The sequence below is a fragment of the Ranitomeya variabilis genome, chromosome 1 (genome assembly GCF_051348905.1).
Source record: "Ranitomeya variabilis isolate aRanVar5 chromosome 1, aRanVar5.hap1, whole genome shotgun sequence".
Taxonomy (NCBI): Eukaryota; Metazoa; Chordata; class Amphibia; order Anura; family Dendrobatidae; genus Ranitomeya; species Ranitomeya variabilis.
In genome coordinates this window covers 704,157,580-704,182,984 of record NC_135232.1, presented here as the reverse complement: position 1 = coordinate 704,182,984, position 25,405 = coordinate 704,157,580, and the positions used below count along the sequence as shown (strand labels likewise).

Below are 25,405 nucleotides of genomic sequence, written 5' to 3'. Positions count from 1 at the left end.
AGTATACAAATCATACAAAGACTTCTTGTCCACATTGTATTCCATTGTCAAAGAAAAACATCTCATGTGCCAGCAGGAAAGCTGTGGGTGGTCTCACCTCTGCAGGTGCATCACATCCTAATGTTGCTTCATCGGGGTATTCCAAGGACATTTATGGCATATCCACAGCGCTAAGGGGGATGTATGCTGATGGTCTACCCTTAAACTAATTTATCAATATCGGATTGGTGGAGATGCCATCCTCATGACCTGAAGAATTTTTTAGGCTAAATGTGCTCCTCTCGGCTTATACTCATTGTCCCAGGTGGTTGGCGGGAGAGTGGCAGCTGTCACATACTCACCTGCTCCCGCCGCGCTCCCTGCATCTCCGATGGTCTCCGGCAGCTTGTTCCTGTACTCAGCGGTCAAGTGGTACCATTCATTAAAGTAATGAATATGGACGCTACTCCACTCCCATAGGCGTGGAGCGCATATTCATTACTGTAATGAGCGGTACCAGTGACCGCTGAACACAGGAACAAGCTGCTGGCGCCGAGGCCATCTTTCAGTGAGAAGCAGGGACCGTGCCGGGAGCAGGTGAGTATAACGGGGGGGGGGGGGGGGGGGAGGGTGAGCATTGCGATATTCACCTGTCCCCGTTCCATCGCCGGGCTCTGTCTTCCGCGTCCTCTGGCTGGGACGTTCAGGTCAGAGGGCGCGATAACGTGGTTAGTGCACGCCCTCTGCCTGAACGGTCACTAGAGAGCTGGAAGACGGAGTGGCGCCAGGCGGTGGAACGGGCACAGGTGAATATCGCAAGTGTCGGAGGCCTGAGCGATGAGTGGTGAGTATGTCTTTTTTTTTTTTTTTTTTTTAATCGCAGCAACAGCATATGGGGCTTATTACTCTATGGAGCATCTTATGGGGCCATTATTAATCTTTATGTAGCATTGTATGGGGCAAATGTTTCTATGGAGCATCTTATGGGGGCTATTAACCTTTATATGGGTAGTATTTTGTATGGAGCATCTTATGGGGCCCATCATGAACTGTATAGAGCATTATATGGGGCTCCTGATTCAATATGGATATTCAAAAACACTTAACCTACTGATGTCTCAATTAATTTTACTTTAAATTCGTATCTTTTTATTTTTGAAATTTACCAGTAGCTGCTGCATTTTCCACCCTAGGCTTATACTCGAGTCATTAAGTTTTCCCAGTTTTTTGTGGCAAAATTAGGGGTCTCAGCTTATATGATTATATATATACACACACACACACACACACACACACACACACACACACACACACTGAATTGGGGCCAGTTAGGAGAACTCCTGACGTGTACTTTCAATTACGTGCACAAATACAGAGTGCAGTTAGCCTTCTATCCATAATCATCAAGTACCAGGCGTCCAACCCACACAGACCCCACATTGACGGACTATCCTAATAACTCATCAGAACTAGAATGACTTTAGGATAATACTGGATCTGATGACTGTGCTGTTATCCGGAAAGTTGGTTATACTAATCCGCACGGATCTCTGAAGCCATATATTCACTTGATGACTGCTCTGATCCGGAGCCAAAAAACTAGTTTGAGACTTGGTTTATACACTCCAATAAAGAGTCTTTCTTCAAAGATCTGTGTGGCGTAGTGTACCTGACTCCCCGGATAACCGAGCACTCACCGGATCCTGTATCACCCTAATCGTTACACTATCAAGTTAATCAACTAACTGGGTCAGAACAGAACTGCTGCAGTTATCCCACCGGGAACTCTGAACTGCACCCCTCCTAAATATTAGAGTCCTTCCCACAACAGCACCACTTCTGCAGCTTTAGTACATAAACCATGTGTGTGGATAGACTCTCCTGCTTTTCCTCCCCCAAGCAGTCGGACAGTTCTCCACGTCATAAACCAAATACAGAAACAGGATCAATATTTAATATAATATACGTACTCCAAAAGAGGTTTCATCATATTCAAATGTCCCAATTGGATCATCTTCATAATAACCGTATCCGCCAAAGAAGATAAGCCTGGAAGAAAGAAGAGCCATGATAGCTGCAGCCTCTTCACATAAGGGGACACTGGGAAAAGATAAGGCTGCATTCACTGGTCCTTGTGACGGCCATTTATTTGTCACACAGCACAAGGACCCAGAGAGTTTCACTAAAAATGGATTTGTGTCTCCAGTCCATGAGACTCAGAGCATGTTCGATCTTCAACCTTTTCCTGCATGAGAGTCGGCCATTAAAGTCAACTGGGATCCATGTAAAACAGAAGACAGAATGTGTATTTCACTTTTCCATCGGTTTCATGTTATTAAAGGGAACCTGTCACCCCTAAAATCGATGGTGAGGTAAGCTCACCGTCATCAGGGGCTTATCTACAGCATTCTGTAATGCTGTAGATAAGCCCCCGATGTATCCTGAAAGAGGAGAAAAAGAGGTTAGATTATACTCACCCAGGGGCGGTCCCGGTGCGGTCTGGTCCGATGGGTGTCTCAGGTCCGCTCCGTCGCCTCCCATCTTCATTCCATGACGTCCTCTTCTGGTCTTCATGCCGCGGGTCCGGCGCAGGCGTACTTTGTCTGCCCTGTTGAGGACAGAGTAAAGTACTGCAGTGCGCAGGCGCTGGGAAAGGTCAGAGAGGCCCGGTGCCTGCGCACTGCAGTACTTTGCTCTCAACAGGGCAGACAAAGTACGCCTGCGCCGGAGCCGCAGCATGAAGACCAGAAGAGGACGTCATGGAATGAAGATGGGAGGCGCCGGAGCGGACCTGAGACACCCATCCGACCTGACCGCAGCGGGACCGCCCCTGGGTGAGTATAATCTAACGTCTTTTTCTCCTCTTTCAGGTAACATCGGGGGCATTACAGAATGCTGTAGATAAGCCCCTGATGATGGTGAGCTTACCTCACCATCGATTTTGGGGGTGACAGGTTCCCTTTAACCCCTTAGTGACAGAGCCAATTTTATACTTAATGACCAAGCTAATTTTTACAATTCTGACCACTGTCATTTTATGAGGTAATAACCTGGAATGCTTCAACCTATCGGATATTTTTTCATGACATTTTGTACTTCATGTTAGTGGTAAAATTTCTTTGTTATGACTTGCGTTTATTTATAAAAAAAAAAAATTTAAGGAAATTTGGCGAAAATTTTGCAATTTTCAACTTTTAATTTTTATGCCCATAAATCAAAGTTGTGTCACACAAAATGGGTAATAAATAACATTTCCCACATGTCTACTTTACATCAGCACAATTTTGGAAACATTTTTTGCTAGGCCGTTATAAGGGTTAAAAGTTGACCAGCAATTTCTAATTTTTCCAACAAAATTTACAAAACCATTTTTTTTTTTTTTTTTTTTTGGGACCACCTCACATTTGAAGTGAGTTTTGGGGGGGTCAATATGACAGAAAATACCCAAAAGTGACACCATTCTAAGAACTGCACCCTCAAGGTGCGCAAAACCAGATTCAAGAAGTTTATTAACCCTTCAGGTGCTTCACGAGAACTAAAGCAATGTGGAAGGAAGAAAAATGAACATTTTACTTTTTCACAAAAAATTTACTTTGGAACCAATTTTTTTTTTTTTTTTTAATCTACTTTCACAAGGGTATCAGGAGAAAATGGACCACAAAATTTGTTATGCAATTTCTCCCGAGTACGCTGATGCCCCATATGTGGGGGAAACCCACTATTTGGGTGCATGGCAGAGCTCAGAAGGGAGGGAGCACCGTTTGACTTTTTGAACGCAAAATTGGAATCAATGGTGGCGCCATGTCGCGTTTGGAGACCCCCTGATGTACCTAAACAGAGGAAACCCCCCCCAATTCTAACTACAACCCTATCACAGCCAAATCCATCCCATAGACTATATATCCCATAGACTGTAAGTCCGCAAGGACAGGGTCCTCTCCCCTCTGTACCAGTCTGTCACTGTAAAAAACCTGTTTACTGTAAATATCTATAACCCTGTATGTAACCCCTTTCTCATGTACCGCACCATGGAATTAATGGTGCTATATAAATAAATAATAATAATAATAATCACAGCCCTACTCCTGACCCTAACCCTCAACCCCAGCCCTAACCACAGCCCATAAAAAGGCTTATCAGTGGTCATTAAGTGGTTAAAGGGAACCTGTCCGTAAGATTGTGTAGGTTACTGTGCACACAGTGTCAGGTCAGCACCATTCTACTGATTACAATGACACCTGGTGATGAAATCCATCTTGTGGTTGTTGTGTAATCTTTATTTTCAGTTTTTTGTTAATGATATTCTCGTGCCCCGGGGCGGCCTGTGGGGGTCTTCATGTGGTGCTCTGATTAGGTATTCATAATGTAGACTGCTGACAGGTATTTGATCCCTCACTGACCTGCCCCCTAGTTTAATTGAATATTATATGTACATATTGAAAAAACAAACAAAAAAACCTTCTGCAGGCAGGTGGCAGCCGTGGCCCCTGCGTTGCAGCATAATCAAAATGTCAATGAAGTTTTCCTGAGATTTAAAAAAAATAAATAGCTGCTACTGCATTTTCAAATGGATATCAGTGCACATAAAGGTGATCTGATAGCTGCAACTGTGCAGGCACGGACGATGTCATCTTAGGCTACTTTCACACTAGCGTCGTGCACTGCACGTCGCACCGACGCATACTATGGAAGTGCCGCACAACAGGGGCAGCGGATGATGTTTTTCAACGCATCCGCTGCCCCATTGTGAGGTGCGGGGAGGCAGGGGCGGAGTTCCGGCCGCGCATGCGCGGTCGGAAAAGACGGGCACGACGCACCAAAAAACGTTACATGCAACGTTTTTTGGTGGCGCCGGTCCGACGCAACAGTCGCACGACGGTTGCGACGTGTGGCAATGCGTCACACTGCGTCATTAATAAAAGTCTATGGAGAAAAAACGCATCCTGCAAGCACTTTTGCAGGATGCGTTTTTTCTACAAAAAGACGCATAGCGACGTGCAGTGCACGACGCTAGTATGAAAGTAGCCTTAGAGGAGGATTTTTTCTCTCTAGCAAGATGGCAGGGCCTGCGCAACAGCAGCTATAGGATCATCTCTATGTACACCGACAGCTGCTACTGCACAGGCAAGCGCCATTTTCAAATGTTTTTTTTTTTGTCAGGATAACCTCAAGCACAATAATTATAAACACAGTAATCATGCAATTATGCTGCAGAGCAGGTGCCACGCCCGGCACCAGCTTGCAGAAGGTTTTTTTTCCAGTATGTACATATATTCATTATGTAAACTAGAGGGCAGGTCGGTGAGGAATTAGATACCTGTCAACAGTCTGCATTATGAATACCTATAAAACCTACAAGAGAAAAAAAGTGAGCAAAAACCCTGCTGTAAGTAAAAAAGTGTTTTTTTTTCTTTATTATCAAGACCCCCCCAACAGGCCGCCCCAGAGCCTGAGTATATCATTAACTCAAAAGTGAAAATAAAGATTACACAACAACCACAAGACAGATTTCATCACCAGGTATCACTGTAATCAGTATAACGGCGCCGACCTGACACTTTCTGTAGGTTACTCTGCACAATCCTGCTGACAGGTTCCCATTAAATGATCCATTGCTAAGAGTCAATGAATACAAAAGCCCCAGACAATTTATACTTGCTCCAGTGAATAAAACATAAGAGAAAAATGGATGCAACTAGGAAAACAACACAGTCCATTCTTCTAGGATGGCAACACTAACATCTGTGAATACAAGCCAAGATAGATGAAAAATACCCAAACATTCTAGTTATACGTCTTGTATGGAGAAGGTAAAACTATGCTAAAAATAAGAGAAAAGAATTCACATACAGAAGGAAAAAAAATAATATTTAAAGCAATGCAGACACTCACTTGTACTGATACACCCACACCCCCAGTTTATCCTTGGGAGATGGCGGAGGTCCTTTATACTCTATCATTTCCCAGAAGAGATCACCGTCTCTAGAGTTCAAGTTTAACATGAAAAGCTGGAAAAAAAAATTAATAATAATACACATAATCATAATCAAGTAAGCTATCCCACAATGGTTTGCAGCACTCCTGACCCAGGTTAAGCACTCACCATGTTGGTGTTCCCATGGGCATGGTGACCTCCGAACAGGTACAGCACACCATCCACGCACGTGGCACAGCTTCCGGACATGGATGGGGGGACTGTTCCCTTGGTTTTCCTTCTTTGCCTGTAATATCATGGCACATTATAGACGAACTATAGATAGATAAATATAAATTTCATTCAGGTAAAAAAAAAAAATGCAGACATTAAGTACAACACTGACTTGTTCCTACAGGATGAGGTGTAAATTTGAAATGCACCATTCATTTTACAATATAATCTACAGAAAAATGGGCAGAGGGTGGGGAGATCGCAGCGCGACAAAATAGTGACACAAAACACCAAAACTCCGCCTCTGATTTTTACAGGAATTTGTGTTTAAGTTAATAAAGACCCGGTAATAAGATCCAACAGGTCCGTATGACTAACCCCTTCACCCCCGGAGCTTTTTCCGTTTTTCCGTTTTCGTTTTTCGCTCCCCTCCTTCCCAGAGCCATAACTTTTTTATTTTTCCGTCAATTTGGCCATGTGAGGGCTTATTTTTTGCGGGACGAGTTGTACTTTTGAACGACATCATTGGTTTTAGCATGTCGTGTACTAGAAAATGGGAAAAAAATTCCAAGTGCAGTGAAATTGCAAAAAAAGTGCAATCCCACACTTGTTTTTTGCTTGCCTATTTTGCTAGGTTCACTAAATGCTAAAACTGACCTGCCATTATGATTCTCCAGGTCACTACGAGTTCATAGACACCTAACATGACTAGGTTATTTTTCACCTAAGTGGTGAAAAAAAATTCCAAACTTTGCAAAAAACAAAACAAAACAAAATTGCGCCATTTTCCGATACTCGTAGCGTCTCCATTTTTCGTGATCTGGGGTCAGGTGAGGGCTTATTTTTTGCGTGCCGAGCTGGCGTTTTTAATGATAGCATTTTGGTGTAGATACGTTCTTTTGATCGCCCGTTATTGCATTTTAATGCAATGTCGTGGCGACCAAAAAAACGTAAATCTGGCGTTTCGAATTTTTTTCTCATTACGCCATTTAGCGATCAGGTTAATGCTTTTTTTTATTGATAGATCGGGCGATTCTGAACGCGGCGATACCGAATATGTGTAGGTTGGTTTTTTTTTTTATTGATTTATTTTGATTGGGGCGAAAGGGGGGTGATTTAAACTTTTATATTTTTTTTATTTTTTTCACATTTTTAAAAACTTTTTTTTTTTTACTTTTGCCATGCTTCTATAGCCTCCATGGGAGGCTAGAAGCAGGCACAGCCCGATCGGCTCTGCTACATAACAGCGATCATCAGATCGCTGTTATGTAGCTAAAATGCAGGTGTGCTGTGAGCGCCGACCACAGGGGGGCGCTCACAGCCACCGGCAATCAGTAACCATAGAGGTCTCAAGGACCTCTATGGTTACAATGGAGGAGCATCGCCGACCCCCGATCATGTGACGGGGTCGGCGATGCGCTCATATCCGGCCGCACGGCCGGATGCGGTAGTTAAATGCCGCTGTCTGCGTTTGACAGCGGCATTTAACTAGTTAATAGCGGCGGGTGATCGCGATTTCACCCGCCGCTATTGCGCGCACATGTCAGCTGTAAAAAACAGCTGACATGTCGCGACTTTGATGTGCGCTCACCGCCGGAGCGCACATCAAAGCGGGGGTCCCGACATGTGACGTACTATTCCGTCACATGTCGGGAAGGGGTTAAAGGGAACCTGTCACCCCCAAAATGGCTGGTGAGGTAAGCTCACCGGCATCAGGGGCTTATCCACAGCATTCTGTAATGCTGTAGATAAGTCCCCGATGTTACCTGAAAGAGGAGAAAAAGGGGTTAGATTATACTCACCCAGGCGTGGTCCCGGTGCGGTCAGGTCGGATGGGTGTCTCCGGTCCGTTCCGGCGCCTCCCATCTTCATTCCATGACGTCCTCTTCGGGTCTTTACGCCGCGGCTCCGGCGCAGACGTACTTTGTCTGCCCTATTCAGGGCAGAGCAAAGTACTGCAGTGCGCAGGCGCCGGGCCTCTCTGACCTTTCCGGCGCCTGCGCACTGCAGTACTTTGCTCTGCCCTCAACAGGGCAGACAAAGTACGCCTGCGCCGGAGCCGCGGCGTAAAGACCCGAAGAGGACGTCATGGAATGAAGATGGGAGGCGCCGGAGCGGACCGGAGACACCCATCCGACCTGACCGCACCGGGACCACGCCTGGGTGAGTATAATCTAACGTCTTTTTCTCCTCTTTCAGGTAACATCGGGGGCTTATCTACAGCATCACAGAATGCTGTAGATAAGCCCCTGATGCCGGTGAGCTTACCTCACCAGCCATTTTGGGGGTGACTATTTCCTTAAAGGGAACCTGTCACCCCCAAAATGGCTGGTGAGGTAAGCTCACCGGCATCAGGGGCTTATCTACAGCATTCTGTGATGCTGTAGATAAGCCCCCGATGTTACCTGAAAGAGGAGAAAAAGACGTTAGATTATACTCACCCAGGCGTGGTCCCGGTGCGGTCAGGTCGGATGGGTGTCTCCGGTCCGCTCCGGCGCCTCCCATCTTCATTCCATGACGTCCTCTTCGGGTCTTTACGCCGCGGCTCCGGCGCAGGCGTACTTTGTCTGCCCTGTTGAGGGCAGAGCAAAGTACTGCAGTGCGCAGGCGCCGGAAAGGTCAGAGAGGCCCGGCGCCTGCGCACTGCAGTACTTTGCTCTGCCCTGAATAGGGCAGACAAAGTACGTCTGCGCCGGAGCCGCGGCGTAAAGACCCGAAGAGGACGTCATGGAATGAAGATGGGAGGCGCCGGAACGGACCGGAGACACCCATCCGACCTGACCGCACCGGGACCACGCCTGGGTGAGTATAATCTAACCTCTTTTTCTCCTCTTTCAGGTAACATCGGGGGCTTATCTACAGCATCACAGAATGCTGTAGATAAGCCCCTGATGCCGGTGAGCTTACCTCACCAGCCATTTTGGGGGTGACAGGTTCCCTTTAAGGAAATATCAAATCTTGATCTGTGTAAGAAAAAAAAAAAAAATAGAATTAGACTTACCGGTAATTCGGTTTCTAGGAACCTTCCACGACAGCATAGGAGATTGTCTCCACACCCTAATGGGGACAGGAAGCACAAAGAGGTTAAAAGCCCCTCCCACCTCCTACTCGCCAGTGACTTATAACGAACACCATAGTGCTGGTTACCTTTAAGCTCCCCAGAATACACCAAGGAACTTTGGAAGGGAATTATTGCTGTCGTGGAAGGTTCCTAGAAACAGAATTACCGGTAAGTCTAATTCTATTTTCTCTAGTCCCCTTCCACGACAGCATAGGAGGAATACTAATACGGCACTAGGGGGGGGGGGGGCATGGCCTGGAGTAATTTCTGGCCAAAGACTAGATTCCTATTGGACAAGAAGTCCAATCTATAGTGTTTTGTGAAGGTATATAGTGAAGACCATGTTGCAGCCCTGCAGATCTGCTCGGTGGAAGCGCCTGCTCTTTCTGCCCAGGAGACCAATGTGGACCTTGTAGAGTGGGCCTTGACCCCAGCCAGGGGTGTCACGCCCTGAGCCAGGTACGTTTTGGATATGGCTTTTTTGATCCAACTCGAGATGGTGCTTTTTGCCACCTTCCTCCCTTTATTCTGACCAGATGGATGTACAAACAAATTTTGGTCAATTCTCCAAGGACTGATTTGTTCTAGGTAGTATAGGATGGTACACCGAACATCAAGGGTATGGAATTCCTCCTCTTTTGGATTGGCTGGGTATTGGCAGAAGGAGAGGAGGACAATTTCTTGAGACTGGTGAAAATCAGACACCACTTTAGGAAGGAAGGATGGATCAAGATGAAGGACTACAGAGTCTTATCTTACTATCTTATTATTAAATAAGGTTCTCTTATTGATAAAGCCTGTAATTCTCCTACATGCCTTGCTGTGGCGATATCAACAAGAAAAGCAGCTTTGTATACTAGAAACTTAGGAGTGCAGGAAGACAGGGGTTCAAATGGAGGCCATGTGAGCCCTTTGAGGACTATATTTAAGTCTCAATGAGGGAAAACCGTTTGCTTTCTGGGATGCGAACTGAGAGCTGAAGTCATGAATCTCTTAATCCAACGGTGGTTGGCCAAATGCTAATCGAACATAGAGCTTAGGGCAAAAACCTGAACCTTCAGAGTACTAGGTTTAAAGCCAAGATCTAGCCCTTTCTGTAGAAAGTCCAACACCAGCGGGATATTTGGATGGAATGGATCAGGCAGATTCGGGAGACAGAAGGATGAAAACTTCTTCCATACCTTACTATATATAGCATTCGTAATTGGCTTCCTAGATCTCTGTAGGGTAGTAATTACTGTGTCTGAAAGCCCTCTAGCTTTTAGCACTTGGGCCTCAGTAGCGAGGCGGCTAGATTTAATATCTGAGGTTCTGGATGAAGAAGGGGTCCTTGTAGAAGGTCGGCTTCCACCGGTAGGCGAACTGGGCTGTCTATATGCAACTCGACAGTGAGGTTGAACCAACTTCTCTCCTTGGCCACACTGGGGCCACCAGGATGGTTGGGACCCGATCCTCCCGAATCTTCTGTAGAGTCTTCGCCAACATCGGGATTGGCGGAAAGGCGTAGGCCAACCAAAAGTTCCATAGAATTAAAACCAGAATTGAACCAGAAGGGAACTGAAAGTAACTGGACAGTCACTGTAAACAGTTTCTGTTTGTTTTCACTTTCACCTCTATAATCCTTCACTTTCTGCTAACTCCCCTAATCCCTACACCTAGTAAGGAACTGATCATCTCTTCTTCAATCCTCCCCATCCATCTCACCTCCTCCTCAGAACTGTTGCTCAACATACAATCCTCTATCTCCAAGCACAGACAGCCACCTCATGTCCTCTTCTGCTCCTTCTCACTGCTGGTGATATCTCTCCAAATCCTGGTCCTCCTCACCACATCCCCACAGTAAGTTCTACCTCCCATCCACGCTCCATCACAAATTTCCGTAACCTCTCTAACCTTATAACCGTCCGCCCAGCCCCCGCTTCCCCAGTCCCACTAACAGGAGCTTTGTGGAAAGCTCGCTCTCTCCACAACAAGCTTTCCTACATCCACAATCTTTTTGTTACTACCAAACTTTCCTTCCTCGCCATCAGCGAAACCTGGCTCACCGCCCCTCTGACACCGCCTCTCCTGCTGCACTTTCGTATGGTGGCTTCCACCTTTCTCACACACTCCGCCCCAGCAGCAAGCATGGTGGAGGAGTTGGTTTTCTCCTGTCCGATAATTGCTCCTTCACCCCAATCCCACTGCCACCCTGTTACATTACCTTCCTTTGAGGTGCACTCTGTGCGCATCTACTCCCCCTCCAACCTCCAACTGGCTTTTACCGCCCCCCAGGGCCAGCTATCACCTTCTTTGACCACTTAACCACCTGGCTACTTCATTTCCTTTCAGCGGACATCCCCACTATCATCATGGGAGACTTCAACATCCCCATTGATACTTCCCTCTCAGCTGCCACTAAACTATCTCTCACTTCCTCCTTCGGCCTCACTCAATGGTCTTCTGCAGCCACTCACAAAGATGGTCACATACTGGACCTCATCTTCACCCACCTCGGCTCCCTATCTAACCACAATCTGCTTACATTCTCTTCCCTCTCCACTCCTTGTCTACAATCCCCACCCCATAAACTTGCACACCCTCGCAGAAATCTTAAACACCTTGATCTACATTCACTCTCTGAATCCCTCCTCCCTCTCACAGACATAAGTTCCCTACACAATGCGGATGATGCTGCCACTCTATATAACACCACAACAGCTGTAGCTTTTTTAATCTCTTGCCCCTCTCACACATACCAAAGCTCGCAAAATCAACAGACAACCCTGGCACACCAGCCTGACCAAAGAACTGAGGCCAACTTCCAGGGCTGCTGAGCGGAGATGGAAAAGATCCCACTCCAACGAGCACTTCATCACTTTCAAACAGTCCCTCACTACTTTTAAGATCACACTCGCCACAGCGAAACAAACCTACTTCTCATCTCTCATATCCTCCGTCTCACAACCCTAAGCAGTTATTCAACACCTTTAATTATCTCCTCCGTCCCCCAGCACCTCCTCCCTCCCCACTTATCTCAGCTGAAGACTGCCTTAAGGTACCTTCACACGAAACGACTTTGTAACGATATCGCTAGCGATCCGTGACGTTGCAGCGTCCTCGCTAGCGATATCGTTTAGTTTGACACGCAGCAGCGATCAGGATCCTGCTGTGATGTCGCTGAATAAAGTCCAGAACTTTATTTGGTCGTCCGATCGCCGTGTATCGTTGTGTTTGAAAGCAAAAGCAACGATACCAGCGATATTTTACACTGGTAACCAGGGTAAACATCGGGTTACCAAGCGCAGGGCCGCGCTTAGTAACCCGATGTTTACCCTGGTTACCAGCGTAAAAGTAAAAAAAACAAACAGTACATACTCACCTGCGCGTCCCCCAGCGTCTGCTTCCTGACACTTACTGAGCACCGGCCCTAAAGTGAAAGTGAAAGCACAGCGGTGACGTCACCGCTCTGCTGTTAGGGCCGGAGCTCAGTCAGTGTCAGGAAGCAGACGCTGGGGGACGCGCAGGTGAGCATGTACTGTTTGTTTTTTTTACTTTTACGCTGGTAACCAGGGTAAACATCGGGTTACTAAGCGCGGCCCTGCGCTTAGCAACCCGATGTTTACCCTGGTTACCCGGGGACCTCGGCATCGTTGGTCGCTGGAGAGCGGTCTGTGTGACAGCTCCCCAGCGATCAAACAGCGACGCTGCAGCGATCGGCATCGTTGTCGCCATCGCTGCAGCGTCGCTTCGTGTGAAGGTACCTTTATTTTTCAAGCAGAAGATTGATAACATCAGAGACAGTTTTAGTCGACAACCCCCAGAGCCCTTCCTCCCAACTGCCCAGCCCTCCACCTCCAAAACCAACTTCTCCACCATTACAGAAGATCGACTCTCCACTCTACTCTCAAGATCGCATCTCACCACCTGTGCACTTGACCCGATCCCATCCCACTTCATCCCAAACCTCGTCAGTCTTCATCCCAATCCTGGATATCGTCATACCTAACAGACCGGACAATTCAGCGTCTCCCACTCACACACCACCTCCTATCTGTCGGAGTCCCGCAAGGTTCAGTTCTAGGGCCCCTACTCTTCTCCATTTACACCTTTGGCCTGGGACAGCTCATAGAATCTAACGGTTTTCAGTATCATCTCTATTCTGACGACACGCAGATCTACATCTCTGGACCAGATATCACCACCCTACTAACCAGAATCCCTCAATGTCTGTCGGCTATTTCATCCTTCTCCGCTAGATTTCTAAAACTTAACATGGACAAAACAGAATTCAAAAGCTTTCCCCCCATCTCAGGCGACCCCCCCTTCCTGCAACAAACCTATCCATTACAGTAAAGGCTGCCCACTCTCCCTAGTCCCACAAGCTCGCTGTCTCAGTGTAATTCTTAACACGGATCTCTCCTTCAAACCACATATCCAAGCCCTTTCCACTTCCTGCCGCCTTCAACTCAAAAATATTTCACGGATCCGTACATCCCTAAACCAGGCATCTGCAAAAACCCTAGTCCATGCCCTCATCTCCCGCCTCGACTACTGTAACCTCCTGCTCTGTGGCCTTCCATCCAACACTCTTGTACCCCTCCAATCTATTCTAAACTCTGCTGCCCGACTAATCCACCTGTCCCCGGCTATTCCTTGGCCTCTCCCCTCTATCAATCCCTTCACTGGCTCCCCATTACCCAGAGACTCCAGTACAAAAGCCTAACCATGACATACAAAGCCATCCACAACCTGTCTCCTCCATACATCTGTGACCTCGTCTCCTGCACGCAACCTCCGATCCTCACAAGATCACCTTCTCTACTCCCCTCTTATCTCCTCTTCCCACAATCGCATACAAGATTTCTCTCGCGCATCACCCCTACTCTGGAACCCTCTACCACAACATATCAGACTCTCGCCTATCATCGAAACCTTCAAAAAGAACCTGAAGACCCACCTCTTCCGACAAGCCTACAACCTGCAGTAACCACCGATCTACCAAACCACTGCACGACCAGCTCTACCCTCGCCTACTATATCCTCACCCATCCCTTGTAGACTGTGAGCCCTCGCAGGCAGGGTCCTCTCCTCCTGTACCAGTTGTGACCTGTATGGTTTAAGATTATTATACTTGTTTTTATTATGTATACCCCTCCTCACATGTAAAGCGCCATGGAATAAATGGCACTATAATAATAAATTTCTGAGCAAAGGCATCCACTGCCCTGGCGTTGTCCCTGGGATTCAGGGAGAAAAAAAAGCCTCAACCTGGGTGTTTTGACCTGAAGCAAGTCAATTTCGGGTAGGCGCCACTCGTTTACCAACATCTCGAAGACCCTTTTGTTCAGGCTCCATTCCCCTGGTTGTATGTCCTGCCGGCTCAGGAAATCTGCCTGAACACTGGAGGATCCCTTCAGATGGACCGCTGTCAGGGAGAGAAGGTGTTTTTCGGCCCAACAGAAAATTCGGCCTGAAATGAACCTTGAGCTCCCCTGGTGTTTGAGGTGGGCTACTGTAGTCATGTTGTCTAAATAAATTCTGACATGACATCCAGAGACTAGATTGCTTGCGGCCAGGAGAGCCTCCTCCACAGCTTTCAATTCTCTGAAGTTAAAGGATTTACTGCTTATTCTCTGATCCCAGAGACCCTGGAAAGGAGTGCGAGCTACTATGGCACCCCAGCCTCGCTCGCATCAGATGTTATTGCATCTAGGGGGGACTGTGTCCAATTCACACCCCTGCAAAGGTTTCTGGGGCTCAACCACCACACTTGAGATGCTCTTACATGTCCTGGAGTGTGTACTCTTGTTTAGAGATCTATGATTCCCATTCCACGTCTTAAGGATGTGGGCTTGGAGAACTCTGGAGTGCGCCCTGTGCCCAAGATACAGACTGAATGCAGGCCATCATGGAGCCTAGTACTGATATGGCTTCCCGAAGAGTAGGGGATTTTTGTTTCCTGAAACTTGTGATTTTTGCCATTATAGTCAGGCGATGGTCCTCTGGAAGAAACAACATCTGCTTCCCAGAGTCTAACAGGACCCCTAGAAACTTCTGTGCTTTGGAGGGCTGAAGCTGGGACTTCTTCATATTTGGCAGCCATCCCAGTGATTGCATGATGGAGAGTTTTTGATACGTGGTTTCTGAGAATCTGCACAGAGGAACTTACAACTACCAAATCATCCAGATAAGGAACTATGCAAATTCCTTGTTTCTGGACATATGAAACGGCCTCTGCTATTATTTTGGAAAAAACTCTCGGCGCCGAAGAGATGCCAAAGGGGAACACGTTGAACTGGAAGTGCTTCACCTGCTGATTTTGCCGTACCGCAAACCTCAGGTATATCCTGTGTAGAGGATGGACTGGAACATGGAAGTAGGCATCGTTGAGATCTATGGTTGCCATGAAGAAATGTGGGCCTATCAGGAGAATGGCCGACCTCACCGATTCCATCTTGAATCTGCGATAGTAGATGTACCGATTGAGATTTTTTAGGTTTAAAATAATGTGTGCCTCCCCTGAAGGTTTCTTTACTAAGAAAAGACGGGAGTAGTGGCCTGTTTCCCCATTGTTCCGGAGGTACTGAGGAGATTGTGTTTGACCTTAGGAGATCCTGGAGACCTGTCATCAGAATTGTTTGGGCTCCCTGAGATGGAAGGGAAGTGACGCTCAGACGACGCGGAGGGGAGGACTCGAACTCTATAGGCAGGTCCTCCTTGATGATATTGAGGACCCACTGGGAGTTGGAAATGGCCTGTCAACGGTGAAAAAATTTTTGCGAGCCAAACCGGGTCGGGGTCATTGCTTATCCTGCTGGGGCTGAAGGATGCTTTTCACATTCGCAAAACTCCATCTTCCAGTTGTTTTACCTTTTCCCTTTTTCTGGGGGGTCTGGGACTGTAGCCCTTTGGAGAGTAGGAAGAGAATCCATAAGCTCTCCCCTAGAGGTACCCTGGGATATACGATGCTCCAACTCGTCCAGCCATCGGAAGTGAGCTCTGGCTACAGAGGTAGAGGCTATATTCGATTTTTAACGCAGAGGTAGACGTTTCCCATGATTTCTTCAGCAGACTCTATTTTCGATCCAGTGGATTCTTCAATTGTGAAGAATCCTCAAAAGGGCAGTGCGGTCTTTTCTGCCACCTGAATGTCCACCCTAGGAATCTCCCAGGCAGGGGAATCACTGTCCAAGGGAAACCTATGTTTCAACGCTGAGGGGGTGGAAAGGCATTTTACTGGAAGCTCCCATTTCTGAGCCATCAGGTACAGAATGTTTTTATGAATTGGAAAGCCCATACGTTTCCCTGCTTTCAAGCCCCCAAACATTTCATCCTGAATGGACTGCGGGACGGACCTCCTCCAACCCCATAGTAGAACGTACAGCGCTCACCAACTCTTCTATATACTCTGAGGAGAAGAAATATTTTCTAGCCTCCCAAACTCTGGAGAATGTAGACTCTTTCCATTTTTCAGAGGATGAGAGATAAGAGTGTTAGGACTCGGAGTCAGAGTCCACCGCCTCAATTTTCCCTTTTTTAGTGGTAGATGGCCCTGGAAAGAATGGTGGTGGCGGAGGAGGGGTAAAGGCGGCTAAGGAGGACTGAACCTCCTGCTTGACAAGGGTACGGATTTCCTCAATGAGAGAAGGCTGTTCTGCTTTGACCACCTTGTCTGTGCACGCTTGACAGAGCTTCTTCCATAGTGATGGAAGTTTCCTACTGCAGATATCACATTTGGGAGGCTTTATGGCAGGGATATTATGGGCAGACTTGTCTCCCTGAAAAAGAGGGAGAGTAGTGTAAGAGGGACATCTACACTGCACAGGACCCTTGCCTAGGACCCACCCCATATACGACTTACAGGAGCAGGGGCAGCGCTGGACTCTGCAGGCGCAGGGCAGAAAGCACCATCCATACTGAGGGGATCAGTCTTAGGCTACTTTCACACTAGCGTTAACTGCATTCTGTCACAATGCGTCGTTTTGCCGAAAAAACGCATCCTGCAAAAGTGTTTGCAGGATGCATTTTTTCACCATTGATTAACATTAAGCGACGCATTGTAACGGATTGCCACACGTCGCACCCGTCGTGCGACGGATGCGTCGTGCAGTGGCGGACCGTCGGGAGCAAAAAACGTTGCTTGCAACGTTTTTTGCTCCGTCGTAAACGTCTTTTCCGACCGCACATGCGCGGCCGGAACTCCGCCCCCACCTCCCCGCACCTCACAATGGGGCAGCGGATGCGCTGGAAAAATGCATCCGCTGCCCCTGTTGTGCGGTGGAGACAACGCTAGCGTCGGGAACGTCGGCCCGACGCACAGCGACGGGCCGAGCCCGACGCTAGTGTGAAAGTAGCCTTACCTGGAAGGTGTCTTCAGGCAGGTTTATATAGTTATAAACCGTGCCCCCAATGCGTTTGATCTTTCTCCTCCTCCTCCCCCCTGGGTCCAGGAGCAGGCTTCAGCGAACTTTCACGTGCTCGGCACGCCGTTTGGGATACCCAGAAGTGTATGCACTCCAGCGTGGAACGCAAGGCCCGGAAGTGATGTGTCCATAATGACGTCACTTCCAGGACGCCGAACAGCGCACAAAGGAGGAAGAAAGGACCGGAGAGCTCAGGGAAGCCTCCAGTCGGGGATCACCGGCCTGCTTTACCCCCATGTGGGAATGCAGGTGGGCTGGGAAGGTCCCGAGGCCGCAGCTGGCGAAGGGAGAAGAACAGAGGAGGAGGGCCAAACCCACGACCACCACTGACCGGTTTAAGTAAAAGAAGGTACACTGCAGTCACCAGCCCTACAGCATACGACCTAACCTCTCCATGCCCCATGGGGGACAGGAAAGACAGTGGCGAGAAGGAGGTGGGAGGGGCTTTTAACCTCTTTGTGCTTCCTGTCCCCCATTATGGTGTGGAGACACCTCCTATGCTGTCGTGGAAGGTGACTAGAGAAAAATATGTATATGGAGGTTTATGTCGGCATTTTCCAAGAATTTTAATCTTTATCTTACGTTGTGATCGCTTTTGTATTGTATTTTTGGGAGGTACGCTACCTTAAAACCATAAGTTATGGCATTTAGATTTCTTCTTTATGGCACTTACCATAAGGATTACATAATGTTATCAGACTTTTATAAATGTGGAAATATAAATGTGCTTTTACTTTTTTTTTTTTTTTTTATTTGTTTTTGGTTGAAAAGACGGCGGTTTGGGACTTTTTTTTTTTTTTAAACTAACATTTCATCTGAGCCTAATCGTGTATCGTATGCGGAATATGGTGAAAATCACAGTCTTCTGTGGCTCTCATGGCTCAGGTTCTGAAGTCCCCACGTACTATGGTAATCCATCGGTACCTATCAACAACCCCTTGGTGGGGGAGCCGATGGTACAGGAAATTAAATGCACCATTAAAAACTACACAACAAAACAAGCCTCCGGCAGGTATGTCATTAGGTGGTATGATCATCAGGTATCGTGCACAAATCTCAGCAGGTATATAGGGTCCTAACGGCATTAGCATCACTCGCCATCAATGTGAGAGTGAGCTCCGCTAGACGACCTCTTTAACAAGAGTTAAAAGACACTTCATAGTCATCAGCACCAGAGAGCAGGATAAAGTCCAACAGGGCAGTCGGCCTCACTCGGCCCTATACACTAATATACCTAAAGATTTATGGCAGCTAAAGGGTTGGTTAAGATGTAAGAGCAATATGCGTAGGAAGTCCTTAGTAACAGATTAGTTGGATCTGCTACGTGGGAACCCCGTAATCGACTGGATTACAGAGTATAGCTGTACTCGGGAACTGCAACTCAGCGCCCATTAAAGTTAATGGCATCTAGGCTGCAGTCTTGGAGAATGGCCATGACACTGTGTACGAAGCGGAGCTGGCTGACTTCCTGAAATATGTATAGGAGGATTTTGCAGCTGCTGTAGGGATTGAGTTAGAGAATTAAGGCTCCCATACACATTAGATAAAAGTTATCCAAACCCATCTGTAACAGATGAGGTCGGAGGAGATAAGGATCTGTTCTGTTGAACTTTACCATCCAATGCCAGGAGGAGTCCGATAGTGGCTCTCCAATAGAGACAAGCGCTCCTGTGTATGGGGAGAGTCAGGAAAAAACGGGTCGGCTGCTACAAAGTATGACCAGCTTACGAGTCGTGGGACAGATAGAACTCAAGTCACAAAATAACCATTTTAGGCTACGTTCACACGATCCTTTTTTCACTGCGGATTTTTCAGGTCCTTTTTTTGCAAAATCCGCAGTGAAATCCGCAGTTCTTTTCACTGCGGTTTTTGATCCTTTTTCTGCTGCGGATTCCACTGCGGGTTTCCAACTGCAGTTTCCTATTGGTGCTGCTGGAAACCCGCAGCGGAATCCGCAGAAAGAAGTGACATGGTACTTCTTTTTTCCGCAGGCAAATCCGCACGGATTTCCCTGCGAAAAAAAGGATCGTCGGCACAGCGGGTTTTGTTTTCCATTGGGTTACATTGTACTGTAACCTGCATGGAAAAAGGATGCGGATCTGCAGCTGCAATTCCGCTGCGGATCCGCACCAAAAACCGCACCGTGTGAACGTAGCCTTAGAGACTATAACTGACAATGCCAATTTAATTCATGGTCCCGATTTATACTCACCAGGTTACTCCATTTACCATGTCGTAAATCCAGATTTCATCCCGCGGCAAGTAGAAATCATAAAAGCCTCGAACAGGAGCATTCTGTAACAAATAAATGTGAATGAATTATGGATACAGAATAAATGTCTACGTTCTTTACAGAAACCTGGATGTGTGAATCACTTATGCCAGCACAGAGGCAGGTGACATAGGGCTGAGATCGGAGAAACGCAGCAGAATTTATTCATTTGGCACACTGGGTTTATTAAAAAAAAAAAGGAGAATATGAAACCTTTTATTGCCTCTTCTACAGATTACACAAACTCCCTATTCAGATTTAGAAGCAAGGATTCATACAGAAATATTGAGGTCACAACATTACGTATACCTGTATACTATGCAAATTAAATACTCATTGTGAAGGATGAGGGGGATTTAATGGCAGTTTACAATCCTTTTTAAAATGTGTAGCTGTAACAGGACACTTGGTTCAGCCTTCAAATAAGAAATTCACACTCCCACTAACTTGGCTAGTATCCAAACCATATGGTGCAACTGCTTTGTTCAGACAGCTAGGATTACATAAGGAGAATATGGATTTATCGTACATCCTGGCCACAAACCGATTACATTTTCAAGATCTCTGGAACGAGCCAAACACCTTCCAGGGTCTTTATGTGGAATGGCTAGTAGGAGCTAGGTAGCAAAGATCTGTTTTGGTCTCAATGCATAGTGGGGGTCCGGCCGGATTCGATGGCACCAAAAACATTTAACTAGAACTGTCCATTAACAGGGTTTGACCCATCTTGGATTTTGGAGTTTTTAGCTGCTAGATGCAAGGGGGAGATTTAGGTGCAGACCAAGGAGCAGAAGGGGAGTGACCCCAAAGGGGTTATATGCTCCTGTAAAAGCATGTCCTATTGCTTTTTCTCTGGGAAAGCAGTGACGACATATTGTGTGGGGAGAAGTCAATGAACAGTGGGGACCACCAGCTTCCCATGTGGCAGACCCTCCGAGGCAAGCCAGGCCTTTCATCTGACTTGTAACTGATGCTTATATTCTGCATACTTTATCCTACCATTATTGTATGAGCATATCTGACTATTGTATATGTGTAACCATTGTGTAGGGTCTAATGTGCCCTTAAAGCAATTAAATATATTATTTAACCTTGAGAAGGCGCTCATCTCTATCCACGAATCTACATGTCTGTTTCTCGGCTTAACTTTCCATGCTACCAGGGCTGGTTTCTGGCCTGATATAATCCTGGTCTGATAACGGGATTATATCCAATGAGGAACTGGTGGCAGTCCTACTGTGCTGGCAGCGCAATGTTTCCTTGGTGCTAGTGAAAGGAGCCTCTCAGGGGTGTGAATGAGTGTGGTGCCATGTCAGTGGTTACGTGGGCCACCCACCCTCCCTCACTCACTATGCCTCCCTGGGCCCATGTGTTTACAATTGTACCAAGTTGACCTTACATTTCACTAGGGGGTGCGGAACATCACATTAGTGCAAGTGAGGATAGAGTAGCACATGATCCCTCCAAACATAATAGTGACGTCAGGCAAGGTGCGGGTTCTTCACAATCTCTCTGGTGCCATCCTTCACACTACTCCTTGGCTAATCAGAATCCCTAGGAGGAGTACTTATATGCTGCTGTAAAATAAGTAGTAAGACCTCAGGTCAAGCAGACCACCATGGGACCCTTGTGACGTCCTCAGACATCATAGTAAAGCATTGCAACCAACGTCTGGGCATCTGGATTGTGCAGCTCCCAGCAATGCAAATGTCTACTAAAGTGCAGCCATAAGGAGACAACACTAGGAAGGGACATACGGGTAATTCTGCTGGTCAAGAAGAAGGCACTATAGAATAAAAATGGCGGGCGTAAAAGTATGACAATTTAAGGCATCTTTTTGTGAAGGTGTCTAAAGTAGTAGATCCCAGCCCTGAAGCTGCAGCAGGAGAGTCTCAAGATCGGCTGAAAATTAATAAGCAGTAAATAGTAGAAGGGCTTGTTTCTACAACCTGTGACTACATTAATCTAAGAAGATGGGAACATTTCAGTCACTTTCCAGAAATTCGATGCAGCGCAGGAGAAAGTAGGGCGGGGCGCGGAGTGGGACAGGAACAGGGAAGGAATGGGACCGGTCATTCCTTTAGGTTTCTTGTAACCCTTTCCTGGCTCCAAAAATCAATCTTATTCAAATAGAACGGAGTCTGTCACCTCCAGGGTCCGCACACAGTAATAATACCCTTATCGTCATTAATAAGCCAGACAGGCCCCGGATATAAGCGGAGCCACTGGGATACTGCTGGCAGTCACACCACAGGCCACGCTTATATATAGGACATCAGTTGCCCATGGCAACCAATCAGATCGCTTCTTTCGGTTTTCAACTTGCCTTCAAAACACGAGAGCAGAAATCTGATTGGTCGCTATTGACAACAGCCTGAGCTTTTGCCTGTACGTCAGTAATACGGTCTCTGCAGCCGTCACCTTGTATCCTCCCCACACAAACATGCGGATCCCATCGGTGACAGCCACGTGCCCGCTCCGCTCTGCCGGCAAACTGCTATCCACGCCGGCCGCCGCCTCCTCCTCCATCTCGTCCTCTTCCTCATCAGCCTCGTCGATCTCTTCTTCCGCTACTTCAGCAGGGGCATCTTCATTGCCGTCCGCCATCCCCAAAACTCGTCACAGCTTCAAGTCGCGGATGTTATGCGTAGAAGTCGCATATAAATAAGAGCACTCAGGGCGCCATCTTTAATAAGGGCAGAGTAAAAAGCCTAGAGCCCCCTGGCGGCAGCCGCTGTTACTGCTACGTCACAAGTCTTTATGTAACGCTGTTACCGCTACGAAAAATGTCCAGAGCCCCCTGGTGGCAGCCGCTGTTACTGCTATGTAAGAGGTCCAGAGACACCTGGCGGCAGCCGCTGTTACTGCTATGTAAGAGGTCCAGACACCTAGTGGCAGCTGCTGTTACTGCTATGTAAGAGGTCCAGAGACACCTGGCGGCAGCCGCTGTTACTGCTATGTAAGAGGTCCAGAGACACCTGGCGGCAGCCGCTGTTACTGCTATGTAAGAGGTCCAGAGACACCTGGCGGCAGCCGCTGTTACTGCTATGTAAGAGGTCCAGAGACACCTGGCGGCAGCCGCTGTTACTGCTATGTAAGAGGTCCAGAGACACCTGGCGGCAGCCGCTGTTACTGCTATGTAAGAGGTCCAGAGACACCTGGCGGCAGCCGCTGTTACTGCTATGTAAGAGGTCCAGAGACACCTGGTGGCAGCCGCTGTTACTGCTATGTAAGAGGTCCAGAGACACCTGGCGGCAGCCGCTGTTACTGCTATGTAAGAGGTCCAGAGACACCTGGCGGCAGCCGCTGTTACTGCTATGTAAGAGGTCCAGAGACACCTGGCGGCAGCCGCTGTTACTGCTATGTAAGAGGTCCAGACACCTAGTGGCAGCTGCTGTTACTGCTATGTAAGAGGTCCAGAGACACCTGGCGGCAGCCGCTGTTACTGCTATGTAAGAGGTCCAGAGACACCTGGCGGCAGCCGCTGTTACTGCTATGTAAGAGGTCCAGAGCCCTCTGGCGGCAGCCGCTGTTACTGCTATGTAAGAGGTCCAGAGCCCTCTGGCGGCAGGCGATGTAACTGCTATGTAAAAATTGCCCGAAAAAAGGCTTCTCCATGTCAGCAGTATAAGGCTATGGGATAACGTTGCGGATTCGTGTGCAGATTTTTCCGCATCGGTTTTGAAAAATCCGCAGGTAAAACGCACTGCATTTTACCTGCGGATTTACCATGGTTTTTCTGCGGATTGCACCTGAAGTTTTACACCTGTGGGTTCCTATTGAAGAGCAGGCATAAAACGTTGCGGAATCCGCACAAAGAATTGACATGCTGCATAAAAGTTTCCGCGCAGTATTTTCCGCAGCATGTGGACTGCAGATTTGGTTTTCCATAGGTTTACATGGTACTGTAAACCTGATGGAAAACTGCTGCGAATCTGCAGAGGCCAATCCGCAACGTGTGCACATAGCCTTAGGGTAAGCTCACACAGAGCGTTTTTGCTGCTTTTTTTATTTGCAGTAAAACCTGATCTTCTTGGCAGGAAAGAAGCTGCATCAAAAACGCAGGTTTAGGTGCGTTTTTGGTGTATTTTTTTCTCTTTGTCCATGCTAATGTCCTTGAATTTTCAGCAGCAAATAATACCTGCGTTTTTGCTGCATTTTTTTCAACACCCATTCAAGTCAATGGGTAAAAAACGCAGCAAATACACTGAAAAAAGTGACATGCTCAATGTCCAAAAAACACAGCAAAGCACAAAATACCGATCACACAAAAAACCAATGTGTGTGCATGAGATTTCTGAAATCTCATAGGCTTTGCTGGTACTGTAAAAAACAGCTGACAATTAGCATAAAAAACGCCCTGTGTGAACTTACACTTAGGTTATGTTCACATGTTGCGTTTTTGCAGCATAACCTGCTCTCTTGGCAGTAAGAAACTAGCTGCAAAAAAACAGTTTTGCTTAGTTTTTGTTAGGGTACATTTATCTCTTAGGCTAGGGTCACATTGCGTTATGTGACCGCGTTTAACGGACTACGTTACACCGCGGCATAACGCGGTGTTAACGTAGTCCGTTAACGCCGCCATAGCCTGTAATGGTGAGCGCATCGCTAGCGCACGCCCACATTGGGCGTGCACTAGCGATGTCGCGTCATTTGAGTGACGGACCTCGGACGCTGCTTGCAGCGTCCGCGGCGCGCCCGAGGTCCGTTCCTCGCTAGTGCAGATCGGGGATCTGCGCTAGCGGGGACACCGAACAAGGACCCTAGGGAAGCATTGCGTTAGTGCAACCCGCTAGCGCTATGCGCTAAACGGATTGCCCTAACGCAATGTGAACCTAGCCTTATACATGCTGATAAAGTTTAATGCAAAAAAAAAAATCTGATTCCACTTCATCAGCGTTTGTTTTTTTTAGAGTTATTTTTCATCACCCACTGCCTTCAATGCATAAAAAAACACTGAAATAAGTGACATGCTACATTCTGCAAAACCTCAATACTTGCCCAGATGTAGTACTTTGCATTTTTCCTTTTTTAACAAGGAAAAATGCAAAGTTCTACATCTGGGCAATAAAAATGAAAAAAGCATTTACAAAATGGGAGGAATAGGGCTAAGCAACAGCACATGTGAAAAAGACTTGGGTTTACTAATAGATGACAGACTGCACATGAGTCAACAGTGTGATGCAGCAGCAAAAAGGGCAAATACAATTCTGGGATGTATTAACAGAAGCATAGAGTCTAGATCAGGGCCGGACTGGCCATCTGGCAAATGCCAGAAGGCCCTGTCTGGTCATGGGCTGCCTTGTCTGCTACGTTGTTAACAGAATCGGTGTTCTCAAGATACCCATACTGTTAGGAGTTGTGGTGGAGCACAAAGTCACTGACTTTGTCACTTACCCCCTCAGGCCACGGGTATCAGAAGAAATATTGGTCTTGTAGAAAATCTTCCTTTCCTCCATCCAGGGTAATATTAGTAATATATCCCATCTGGTGTATGGGGACAGGGACAACATGGGCCTCTGTGATTTCAAATGCCAGGG

At 47.2% G+C, this 25,405-nt stretch overlaps 1 protein-coding gene across 2 annotated transcripts in view; it reads right to left on the bottom strand.

Annotated features, from left to right (window-relative positions):
• KLHDC2 (kelch domain containing 2) overlaps positions 1-22,800 on the bottom strand; it is a 40,629-nt gene extending 17,829 nt beyond the window's left edge. Inside the window, exons 1-5 of one of the 2 annotated variants that reach the window (XM_077267325.1) lie at positions 22,287-22,800; positions 19,806-19,888; positions 6,083-6,200; positions 5,872-5,987; positions 1,950-2,028 (exon numbers count right to left, since the gene is read on the bottom strand). In XM_077267325.1, coding sequence (XP_077123440.1) covers positions 1,950-2,028; positions 5,872-5,987; positions 6,083-6,200; positions 19,806-19,888; positions 22,287-22,472 — 582 coding nt within the window. In that variant the 5' untranslated portion in view covers positions 22,473-22,800. Of the gene's footprint in view, positions 1-1,949; positions 2,029-5,871; positions 5,988-6,082; positions 6,201-19,805; positions 19,889-22,041; positions 22,069-22,286 lie in introns of those variants that run through there. The other variant, XM_077267326.1, reaches the window with a different exon arrangement.
• Positions 22,801-25,405: the final 2,605 nt, after the last annotated feature.